Source organism: Rhinolophus hipposideros (assembly GCF_964194185.1).
Source record: "Rhinolophus hipposideros genome assembly, chromosome: 15".
Classification (NCBI taxonomy): domain Eukaryota; kingdom Metazoa; phylum Chordata; class Mammalia; order Chiroptera; family Rhinolophidae; genus Rhinolophus; species Rhinolophus hipposideros.
This window is the reverse complement of record NC_138061.1, coordinates 32,345,918-32,358,843: the sequence shown is the minus strand read 5'-3', so window position 1 is coordinate 32,358,843 and position 12,926 is coordinate 32,345,918. Positions and strand designations below refer to the sequence as shown.

General features: G+C 37.8%; 1 protein-coding gene across 1 annotated transcript in view; it reads left to right on the top strand.

Moving 5' to 3' along the window:
* The window catches only part of LOC308508542 (uncharacterized protein), a gene marked incomplete at both ends in the record, with an annotated part of 52,716 nt that extends 41,572 nt beyond the window's left edge, over positions 1–11,144 (top strand). Inside the window, 7 exons of the mRNA XM_081075419.1 lie at positions 1,154–1,352; positions 2,205–2,314; positions 4,599–4,735; positions 4,875–5,021; positions 6,419–6,490; positions 7,561–7,632; positions 10,875–11,144. Coding sequence (XP_080931545.1) covers positions 1,154–1,352; positions 2,205–2,314; positions 4,599–4,735; positions 4,875–5,021; positions 6,419–6,490; positions 7,561–7,632; positions 10,875–11,144 — 1,007 coding nt within the window. The remainder of the gene's footprint in view (positions 1–1,153; positions 1,353–2,204; positions 2,315–4,598; positions 4,736–4,874; positions 5,022–6,418; positions 6,491–7,560; positions 7,633–10,874) is intronic.
* Positions 11,145–12,926: the final 1,782 nt, after the last annotated feature.

The window sequence follows — 12,926 nt, the reverse complement described above, 5'->3', positions numbered from 1 at the left end:
GTGCTTTTGGTGTCCTATCCAAAAAATCATTGCAAAGACCAATGTCGAGGAGCTTTTTCACTATGTTTTCTTCTAGGTTTTACATTTAAGCTTTTAATCCATTATGAGTTAATTTTTATGGGCGGTATAAATTAGGGGTTCAGTTCCATTTGGTGATATTTGCTTTGATCACTTTTTTGAGATGGTGTCTGCCAAGTTTTTCTGTTGTAAAGTTAGTATTCTTCCCTTTGTAATTAATAAATATTTGTGAGGAGACACTTTCAGGATATGTAAATATCCTGCATCTCTTCAAACTTTTACCCACTAATTTTAACATCTGTTGATGATTTTATAATGCCATCGATCTTTCTGTATTTATTAATTGGCATTATATTGTAAATAAGAGCTTTTCCTTCTCTCCTAATTGCTTGTTTGTTTATTTTTATTGATATAAATATTGACTCATGCATTCTTAATTTATACATTGGTATATAAGTTATTACTGTCATTATTTATTTTGATGCACAAATTTTCCCATATTTGAACAATGGGAAATACTTCAAGCTGACTTGGGGTCCTTTTGACATATTTATTGTATACATATTTATGTATGTAAATGTGTATATTAATATTATAATTCAATAATTATATATATAGCATTTATATAATTATTGATATTATAACATTAACATATACACATAGTTATATATTTATGTTTTATTGTATAGTAATATATTGTATTATATATTATAGACATACTGTAAATAATATAGTTTCTTATTCTTATTAAAATATATAATAGTTTTGATTATTATATATAATTATCTTACTCATTATATTATACTATCTCCTGGGGTGCCCAGACAAATGTAGTAATAATAATTAACTACACAAAAACAACAATGAAATAAGAATTTTGATTCTTTCTCTTTGCCAGATTTTGTGCTACCTGCTGCTCTTTGTGCACTATTTCATTTAGTCATAAGAAAAGTTCTATTTTTCTGATGCAGAAATCAAGACACAGAAAAGTTAAGTAACTGACCGAGATAATCAAACTAGCAAGCAGCTGAATCAACAATTGAATGCAAATTTGTTTAGTTTGAAAGCCTTTGCACATTAGGAGCTAACAAGAAAGGTGGATATTCCTTCCCACAGTTGAAATACTGTTTTGTAGGTTCCAGGCCTGTGGTGTTACTGCAGCACGGGCTGCTTGGAGATGCCAGCAACTGGATTTCCAACCTGCCCAACAATAGCCTGGGCTTCATTCTGGCAGATGCTGGGTTCGACGTGTGGATGGGGAACAGCAGGGGAAACACCTGGTCTCAGAAACACAAGACCCTCTCCGTAGACCAAGATGAGTTCTGGGCTTTCAGGTATATGAAAAGATTTCGAGTGGAGGTGAACATGGATGTCTTTGGAAGCACTGGGTAAAAAATTATGGCTTCTGGTATTTGGGTGATTTACTTTGATTGGCTCATCGGTATCCTAATACGGTATCCCCCCAATTATCTTAATTGACTAATGATTCTTTTGAGGAAGTAGTGGGGAAAAATGAGTTTCCCAAATAGATGGTTGGGTCTGGTGAATGGGGTGAGACCGGTGGTTGGTGTCAGGGAATCAAGACTGGAATGAGAGAAGCATACATCAACTTCCTTCTAAGATGGATATCCTGGGACCAACTCTTCTGTGAGTTATGACAACGACTACTACCCCCGGGAGGAGATGAGACCAAGCAACATTAAAGATTTTAAAGAAACTAGTAAGCCTTAGGGACTATCAATTTGACTAACATACCTCTCACACTCTTACAAAATATTTTTATTTAAATTACCTATTGACATTCAACCTGCTCTTTATCCCTTTCATCCTAGAAGGGTCCCTGTAGTGACTTTAATATTTTTCATAGAAATGAGTCTGCACGACCCTGTTCTGTTCTGCTGAGAGAATAACGGGACACCTCGGCTAAGAGGTGGATCATGTGCTCAGTAAATATTCACTGAAGATGATTATCCCTCTATGATAACATCTGCATGAAACAGCAGTTTGCTAACAGTCTGTGACCCCAGAGAAACTCATTTGAAACAAGTCCATTCTGAGTGTTGGGAGGGGCACATTAACCATCTGTTGGGGATCATAAGTCAAGGGCTTGTTTGTAAAACCCGGGGGCTGTTTTTGTTTATTTCTGATTATGACTTTTCATATAACTTTGTCTTTTCCTCCTGTAGTTTTGATGAGATGGCTAGGTTTGACCTTCCTGCAGTCATAAACTTTATTTTGCAGAAAACGGGCCAGGAAAAGATCTATTATGTCGGCTATTCACAGGGCACCACCATGGGTAGGTTCAAAGGAAAGCAGGTTTGTATACCCAGACGAAATGTGAGCATGTGGTATACAGCTATGCCTGGAATCAGTCATCTCACACTTCACTCATTCTCTTCAGTGACTCTAAAGGTTATAGGAAATGGAAATGGAATTGAGGGAGGCTTCTGGTATGGTAGGTAGAACAGAGGCTTTGGAGTCAGACAGACTGTGGATTTAAATAGTGGCTCTCCCACCTCTTAGGTAAATGTCATTGAGCAAATGACACCGCTGTGAGAGCGGTTCCTGGCACATAGTATGCACTCAATAAACGCATTGAATGAATGAAATCCTGAGTTCAGTGTCTAGCACATAATAAGCAAGCAATAAACAGTAAGCACTGTCATCATACTATAGATACAACTGATGGGGAGTTTATTCAAATCTCTTTTTTTCCCCTTCTAATGCCAGTGTCTGCAATTATGTGCTGGTGCCCTTTTGCTATTGATGAATTTATAAGAAACCTTAACTCATGGCCCCTGCAGGATACAGATCACATACTTGGGAAGATGGGAGCAAAGACTGGCTATTCTGGACCTCTATCAGACCAAAGTCAACAGGAAAAATGTGCTTGGTTTAGATTAGGCTGAAGGAAGATCAGGAGAGGCACAGCGTGTGCCATAAGGAGAAGGCTCTGTAGAGGGAGCTGAGAAGAGCTCTTTACCTTCACCCTGAGCCAAACTCAAAGTTGAAGTCCAGGGTGAGGGATTCTAAGGAGACAGGTAACTCAGGGTACAAGTTCAGTTGGTTCATTTTTAATTGATGCTCTCTAGTGAATAAAAAGTGTTTGATTTTCACATTTTCCTTTCTGGGTTTTTCAGTAACATTAACTGATTCCAGTGATGTTATGTCTCACCCTGCACTTCATACAAAGAAAGATTAAGTGTTATGCTTGCTCCAACTCTACTATCCAAAGGCCTTAAAAATTTGTTTTTCTCTATACTCAAATTGCTCCACTTGACATGAAGACACAGGTGCTAATGATGAAGTTAAATGCTATTTTGAGAAAGAAGAGGGGACAAGAAAGCATAGGATTATTCTATTAGTCAATCATGGAGCTATTAATGTAGAGAACTTGAATTTGCTTTGCATAAAGAGAAGTATTGCTGGGAGAAGTCATGTAGAGTTCTTACATCTTGATATTTGAGGGAAGTTGTATATAGTCAGGATTAAGCTGGAATATAGTAATGTATTTTCAACCCAGTCTGACTGAAGGTGTTGTTGAGAGAGCAAGAGCTACTACCTGGTCACTCTTGTGCTTGCCTTTGCACGTAGCTGGCAAACATAATCACATGGAGAGAAAAGAAGGGAAGGAATCGGTCTTGTTTAATACTTACTCACCTTCTCGGAACTAGACAGAAGTCGTGTGATTCCAGATGTTTTTGTTTTTCTTTTTGTTTTCCCAGCCTCCCTCCTCCCAACCTGCCACTATCAGCCTAAACAGAGAGAGTACAAGCTCTTTTGAAATAGACACATAGTATTTAAAATATAATGACCATGTCCTTGCTTTATACAATAGACGTTTTCTCTCAAAAGTTCCACAGAGATTGTCTCTATACAGTGCTAATTCAGGGAATTTGACCCTATTTTATAGGTATTGAAACTAAGGCACAAACTAACTTAATCAGCATCCCATACTTATCCTAAGGTAAAAGTAAGAGTTGGAATCCAGTTCATTAGACAACTTGTCTACATAATGTTATAGTTTGGGTTCCAAAAAAATTAGGGATCGAGGAAAATCAGCAAGACCCTGCTATCTCAATACCCATTATGTTACAGAACATGGTTATTATCAATAAACAAGGCAATTTCTCTTATTCTCATTTTTTTAACTGTAGAGATTTATTAAAAATACCTCATAAGTATTTGAAAATTAAATGAGGTGAAAACCATGAAGTCTCCAACAAAACGTCTAGCACATAGTTACCTCTCGGTCTCTCTGTCTCTCTATTATCTATCTATCCATCTTATATATTTATATATGTATTCTCAAAGTTCATATTTTCATATTATTGGACTCAATAATTTAATTCAACAATTCAATGAGAACGTACTACTGGATATCAAATAACCTAGAGATCAGAGGGAACACAAAGCAGTTTTTACTGCTGTTGTTTTTCCCTCACCTCAAAGAGCTTAAAATTTCATGAGTTAAGACTCAATCACATGTAATTACTGAAATATCTTGACAAAAGTAAAATATATATTTTATGAGTTTTGGGGTATTCAATATCCACACTGACATATTTCTTCTCTTGCAGGCTTTATTGCATTTTCCACCATGCCAGAGCTGGCTCAGAAAATAAAAATGTATTTTGCCTTAGCACCCATAGCTACTGTTAAACATGCGAAAAGCCCTGGGACCAAATTTTTGTTGCTGCCAGATATGATGATCAAGGTATGTGATTCCTCAGAAAATTTCTTGTCTACGTACAAGAGTCTTCCAGCCCAATATGCTAAAATGTACACTTTTCAATTAGAGTCACTTTTTTTTGACTCTAATGTAATCGCTACTATTTTGTTTCATATTTTTACAGGGATTGTTTGGCAGGAAAGAATTTCTGTACCAGACCAGATTTCTCCGTCAGTTTTATATTTACCTTTGTGGCCAAATAATTATTGATCAGATTTGCAGCAATATCATTTTACTTCTGGGAGGATTTAACACAAACAATATGAATATGGTAAGTGGGAGCCTAGAAAATTCTCAGTTTTCCGAAGCAAAGCTAGGAGTTATTAGTCTCACTCCTTGAGAATAAGCTATTGCCAGTGAAAATTTAGAGAAACCTAATCCTAGTAATTCAGTTTTCTCTGAGTCATACTAATATGCAGGAACTGCTTTAACATGGGCTAAGACCAGGTTAACGTAAGGGCACTGCTAGATATTAACTTCAGAGATTACAGATGGAAGAGATCTGAAAGCAGCTTTATACAGTGAATCAACAGATGGGGGAAAAAATGTGATTAGAACCTAGTAGTCAAAGGAGATTACTTCCATGTATCATCCACCTCTTCTTTCTTCTTGGGTCCTCCTGGTTTGTAGTTTAAGTCCTTTGATAGGATGTCTGGGAGTTTCCACTTGGCTTAGGCATAGCTACTAGTTGGTGGGTGTCACAGTGTGGGTTCCCAGGAAGCATACTCTGAGATGGAAATTAGTAGGCAGAGTAATTTTGGGTCATGCCCTTGGAATAACACCTAGAGAAGGGAAGAAACAGGATTGGGTAGACGAAAAGTCAAGCTGTGATGCAGTCTCAATAGGAGCCTCAGTTGATCCTACAGAAATCTGTGAAAACAGGATGACCCTTCAGAGCTGTCCTAAGGTAGTGTGGGAGGCCTGGGTCTTTATACCCCCACACCAACCAGTCATTTAATGCAGGTGATGCCAGTAATGGGTGGTGACACACTGGGCAAGGCAGTTCTATACACCTGGGACAATACCCCCAAAACACCCAACAGTAGAGGGCTATCTGCCAGCAGCATTCCCAGAAGCTGGAGGAATACATCTTTATTTCCAAGAGATTCTTTCTCTTTTCTTATATTATTATATTAATATGTATTAAATTATATTAATTATAATTATATTAATATATATTAAATCATTATATTATCAATATAATTAATAGCTGCCATTCATGAGCATTTATTACGTGCCATACTAAGTCATTCCCTGTAAGAATCCTATGTGATAGGTATTAGCAATATCCCTACTACACAGATTAGTATCCTGAGATTTAGTGGATTAAATAACTCACTTAAATCCACCAAAAAATTAAATGGCAGATCTTGGATTTGAATACAGGCCAATTCTATAGCCGTCATCCTTAATGACTCTAGTAAAGTTTTTTTTTTTTTAGAGGTCAGATCTCTAATGAGAAGCTATTCTCAGATGAAAAATATAGGTTCCAGAAACACATTCAGTAGCATTTTTTATTTATGTGCATGTGTATGTTTTTGTTTCATGGATAATTGTTGATAATTTAATGATGTTCCCATTTCTTAGTCTGACACCCTGGAGATTTGGTCTTGACAAGGTGTTTGTCTTATGAGTTTTTCCATGTCCCACAATCATACTTTGTTACAGAGCCGAGCAAATGTATATGTCGCTCATACTCCTGCTGGAACATCTGTGCAAAATATCCTACACTGGAGCCAGGTAAGAAATGTTGAATTTGTAGTTTTCCCTAAGTAAAGGTCTTTGCGCATTTTGCTGAAATAGCCACAGGATGTCCTTTTGACAGTCTGGCATCATTTCACGTTTATTCCAAGATGAAATGTGATCTAGAGCATTGAAACTTTTCAAGAGGGGTGGAGAAGTATTGGCCCACAGACCTCTTTAGTGGACCTTAAAAGTGTGAATTCAGATGGGCCCAGTGAGACCTTTCTCTGTCTCTTGCCACCTCAAACTGAGGCTGGAGGAAATCATTTTTGGCTCCTCCAACAGCATGATCAAGTAGTAACAAACAAGCTAAGGCAGGACTTAATTACCCAAAGGGGTTTCACAGGAGTCCTTTGTGCTACAGACTATCCCTGCAACACAGGAGGGAAAGTGATTACCAGTCACATGAAGTAGGGGCAGATCCGAGGTAAGACATTCAGATTGATTCAAGGACAATGTGAATGCTAATTATTATTTCTCACATATGAAGTGTTAGGGTCCGGAGTCAACCCCTCCTCAAGTGAACAGAAGTCACACGATAATGCAAGTCACACAGCGAGGTTTATTTCCAGCTAGCTGGGGTCCGAGTATCTGCCCGATGCAGCGGGTTTCAACAAGGACCCTAAACACTTAAAACCCAGGGTTTATATAGCATCTTCAAGGCACAGAGTAATTAAACTACAGGAATTACATAGCTTTAAGGAGTATGTGATAAACTGCAGGCCTTAAAGGCACACAGCAATTAAACTACAGGACTTACACAGCTTTAAGGAGTGTATGATAAACTACAGGATTTACACAGCTTCAAAGAGTATAAGATAAGCTACAGGGCCACTTGTCTCCTCGCTGTCACTGCCCACATCTTGGAATTTACAGTCAGGTTGTGTTTACACTTAGGTTGTGTTTCAAGCCAGGGGCCGTTAACCCTGACCTTAAGATAGCAGTTCTCACGCTAACAATCTCTTACATCCTCACCGGTTGCAGACTTGGTACCACAATTCCACTCCTTCTCCCACCCTTACCCAGTGATACATTTGAATGCCATGTAAATTTTTCTTTCCTTTTAGGCAGTGAATTCTGGGGAACTCCGGGGGTTTGACTGGGGGAGCGAGACCAAAAACCTGGAGAAAAGCAATCAGGTAAGAAAATCAATACCATTGACCGCATCTATGCACCCTTTGGAAGTACATAAGAGGGAAGTTGTAACGGCAGCTTGTTGTAGAGACGGGAATAAAATACAAGAATGCAAGTGGAAAATAGCAGTTCGAATTTGACTCCATTGGAAAATGGCAGTGTTCGCCGTTTAGCCGAGAGGTCTCTTGCTTTTATAATGAACGAGGAGAACTCTTTTTGATGATGCCGCCTTCATGGAGGAGGCACTGGGTTTCTTAGGAAAAAGATGGGGTAGGTTTGGTGAAGAAGAGTGTATAGTCTGTCGTGGCTACTACTAGAAGGATCCTTTTTAGGATCAGCAAATAAACAAACACCAGTGAGAAAGGCAGGGGTTTTTCATGGTACAGTAACAAGAGTATTAATTGGCAAGTGAGGATTACTGTGTTAGTCTTGCCTCTACACTGTAAACTTGCGTGGTCCTGGATGGGCTGATTTGATTGTGCAGGCCTTCATTTATTTTTTAAAATTATTGGATTAGATACTTTTTGAGAGTTCAGCCTGGTCCCACTTATAATGAACTTGTAATTTGCAAGTGAAAATTGTGGAAAAAGTGTTATCACATTACCTGAAAAATGTGTTGTCAGTACTACAGCATAATATTAAAAATAAATGCTGTGGCAAATCAGAAGTGGATATTAAACTCCTCTGAGCATAAAATCTGCACTGGAGATGATCAGTTAGGTTGTGTGTGAATGTAAACAAACGTTGACCATGCAAATTTAAAGCTGGGGGGAGCTGGATAGACAGGCAAACTTTTGAGAGTCTCATGGCGTACTTAACAACCATTCCTGTACATCAATCTCAATAGAAAAAGCTAGGAAGTTGGACAGACTGTGTAGTTCCCCTGAATAGCAAACTCTCCACAGGTATCAGCTACTCTTTTTTTTTTTTTAAGATCCATCTTCACTGTTTCCTAAAATATGTCTTTAAAGAAAGCATTCCAGTTCCAAGATAGTTTTAATTTATCAACATGTAATGTCTTGAGTTCTAGAGAAAGTGACTCATGCAGAGTAGGTGCCAGAAAATGGTCATGGAAAGGAAGAGAAAACATGCATATAAAAAGGTGTCACAGAACCTTAGCACTAGACCTGAATTCAGTTCAGTCTTCTCACCTGTAACACAAGGAAAAATATTACTGTCTCCATAGAGTAGTCTAAACTTTTATATCTAAGTTAGGTTATAAAAGCTGGTTCTCATCACCAAATCCTGATGTGTATGCGGCGGGGGGCGGTGGGGGGGAGGGTGAGGTTTCCCACATCAACAAGCAATTCTCTGAACACCAGCTAGGAGTCCTACAACTTAACTCAATTCTGACACTGTCCAGAGACAGCATCAGATCCCACAGGTTAAGACTCAGTCCCAGAAGACTGCCCTCCCTCACCACCTTCAGACACAACTCACAAGTCCAGGTTGTTACCTTTGTTTCTGATGGACTGGCTATAAATCAGACGTTCCAATGACCTCCTCCTTGGCACACAGATAAAAGATTCTATCCTATAAGATGTAGCCCCCCACCTCCACCCCACTTCAGATGCCAATCCCAAGTCCAAGTTATAACCTGTACTTCTGACCGACTGGCTATAAATCAGAGGTTCCCATGACCCCCTCCTCTGGTTCGATTAATTTGCTAGATTGGCTCACAGAACTCAGTGAAACATTTTGCTTACTATAGATTACCAGTTGATGACAAGCGGACAAATGGAAGAAACACATAGGGCAAGATATCTGTGAAGCGGCGCAGAGCTTCCATGCCCTCTCCAGGCGCACAATTCTTCACACATTTCCACTTGTTTACCAAACTTGGAAGCTCTCTGAACTCTGTTGCTTTGGGGTTTTTATGTAGGCTTCATTACACACACGATGGATTAAAACATTAGCCATTAGCGATTGAACCCAATCTCCAGCCCCTCTCCCCTCCCTGGAGGTTTGGGGGTGTGGGATTGAAAGTTCTAACCCTCTAATCACATGCTTGACTCCACTAGCAACAAGTCTCCATCTGGTTCCAAGTCACCTCAGTAACATTACAAAAGACATTTTTATGGTTCTCATCACTTACTGTGTTTCCCCAAAATGAGACCTAGCCAGACAATCAACTCTAATAGGTCTTTTGGAATAAAAATTAATATAAGACCCAGTATTATATTATGTTATATTATATATTATTATTATTATTATTATTATTATTATAAAGATCCGGTCTTATAGTAAAATAAGACTGGTTCTTATATTCATTTTTGCTCCAAAAGATGCAAAAGCTGATTGTCTGATTGTCTGGCTAGGTCTCTTTTTCAGGGAAACACGGTAATAAATTCCAAGGGTTTTAGGAACTCTGTGCCAGAAACGGGGATGAGGACCAAATATATATTTCTTATTATCATTATCAACTACAATATCACAAGCTATAACTCTAAATTCTTAGAAAGTCACAAAGTAGAACAAGGATTGCCTGGATTGGAACCTCAGCTCCAGGGTGATTTTCTGACTAAGAAATGGGCCTCATCCTTTCTATATAAAGTTCTGGGTGCTGATTAACTTCCAGGGCTCAGCGAGGCACTCTGATGTAGTAGCACTGCTTGAATAAGACTAGGTTTCAAGAACCGAGACACCCTTCTTTGGGCGATGGAGGGCTAGAGCAGGGACCTAAATTCTACCTTCCCTTGCTTCAAACTACCTGAGTTCCAGTGCTGTTGACTTCCCATGTTTTTGAAGACACAGGCAAGCTGGGCCAGGTTCAAGAGCTTTCTGTTATCATAGAAAGTCTCTGTGAAAACCCAGAGGCCTTCCTAGTAGGTTCCATGCTGTTGTCTTACTCTGGAGAGTGTCTCTAACTCTGGCCTCATGAAACATTTGTGAACTTATCTTTTAAAGGTGACTTATGTGTGAAATATTTACTAATAGGAAGAAAAATAATTGAAAATTAATGTTTAAAGTGCCAGGCAATTTACATGTTTTCTTATCTAACCTAGTAAGTGATTACAGATATTATCCCCATTTCACAGATGAAGAAACTGAGGTTCAGTGAGGATAAGTAATTTTTACCTTCAAGTAGAGGCTGGAACAAATATATAATGCAGGTCTGTTTGGCTCCAATGCCCATGCACTTTGCATCACAACACATGGCATTATTTAGTATGTTTACTTGAATTGTAAATTATGAGCTTGGAAGTCCAAATATTATCTACAGTTATAAACTAATCCTTTTTTCTAGCCAACTCCTGTAAGGTACAATGTTAGAGATGTGACAGTCCCTACAGCAATGTGGACTGGAGGTCAGGACTGGCTTTCAAATCCAGATGACGTGAAAACACTGCTCGCCGAAATGAACAACCTTATCTACCATAAGAACATTCCCGAATGGGCCCACGTGGATTTCATCTGGGGTTTGGATGCCCCTCACCGTATGTACAATGAAATCATACATCTGATGAAGCAGGAGGAGACCAGCCGTTCCCAGGAAAAATGTGAGGTCAGATTGTGAAGCATCTGATACTAACAAGTTTTAGGAAAAACCTCATGGAAGATGGGGCTGCGGTCCATGAACTGATGATTTTAAGGATTTCCAGAATGGGAAACCTATCATAAGTAGAAGGGAGATGGAGGAAGCAGGGCAGACATTTAGTATATATTCCTGTAGAATTCCTACATTTGGCACTAAAATTAGCATTTAAGTTTTTTTTCAGTTAATTAAACTACTCATTGGGTGAACATAGGTTTCATGTGCTACTATATATTCTACTACCGTGTTTCCCCGAAAATAAGACCTAGCCTGACAATCAGCTCTAATGCGTCTTTTGGAGCAAAAATTAATATAAGACCCGGTCTTATTTTACTATAATATAAGACCAGGACTTATATAATATAAGATCCGGTCCTATATTAATTCTTGCTGCAAAAGACGCATTAGAGCTGATTGTCTGGCTAGGTCTTATTTTCAGGGAAACATGGGACCTTGAAGGGTTGGTTGTACCTGAGAGCTTGAAATTATCTATGTCATTCAGGTAAACCCCCATAAAACATTTATTTTTTTCTATAAACCATATTTTTGAAGCAATAAAGTAAAATGACAAATTGGGACAGAAGTCTTGAATCTCTGGATCATTGTTGACTTTCACAAAATAAGCTAGATGTTTTCACCTTATTTCCATAAAAATATAACACTACCTCAGGAAGCCAAGTTGCTTTGAACATCCCCACACCAAAAAAAAACAGTGTACAGTATAATGAAATATATTTTAAATATTTTAAAAAAGAGCCAAGTTTTATATTTGCGTCTCAGAGAAGACAATTTTTTTAGGATTTTTGAGTTTTCCAATGAATGTATTATGCATTGCATATGGCATATATGTGTCTTTCAGTACCTAGATCCTAGTCCAAACTTGTGTGAGAGTTGCTAGAGGACTTACTGTCTGACCCAGCTTTCTGCCTCCCAAAATTAAAAGCTAGGGAAAAAATTTTATAATGTTATGAACATAATAAAACAAATAGTTATGTATTTTATCCTTTGATCTTAACAAAGTTACTGTTAGTCACCCCAGCTCATTCACAAATCTGGATTTATTTCTTTTAAAAATTGTTCAATTTTCATACAGTTTTAAAGATGACATAAATTACATGAGTAATAATACAATTTTGTAAAACTCTGAATTAAAGGTATACTGGTGTGTGTCAAAAGCATACTGATGTGTGAAATTCATTTTTTTTAAACTCTCATAGACACCTGGTCATTTAATTCAGTGTGCATGAATCTTCAACAATTTATTAAAAGACAGTTAAGGGCTTCAGACACTATATCTACACACCACACTACTACTTCACACACAATATATGGCCGTGTACATAGCTCAGTAAATATTTCTGGATTTGATTTTTATTAGAACTCTGTTCAAAAATGGTAAATCTTTGATGCTTTGATACATTTGTTATCACACATAGTGTGGCTTAGTCTATCTAAAGATATTCATGATTCAGTCTTGCTTTGCAGAATTCAGTTATTTTTTTAAAAAAAGTTTATTTCCACTCTGTCTCATTGACAAAGGAGTTAGACAGATATTTTGATATTCTATCTCTCATCTAGAAGTACAATCCAGATACCACCTCATCATATAGCTCCATTTCTTGTACAACAAATACTTTATCCAAATAAATCAAATTATCGATGAAAATAAACAGAACTAAGAAGTTTAGTATCTGCGTTGCATTCACAAGAGAATCAAAGGTATATATATATATATATATATATATATATATATATATATATATA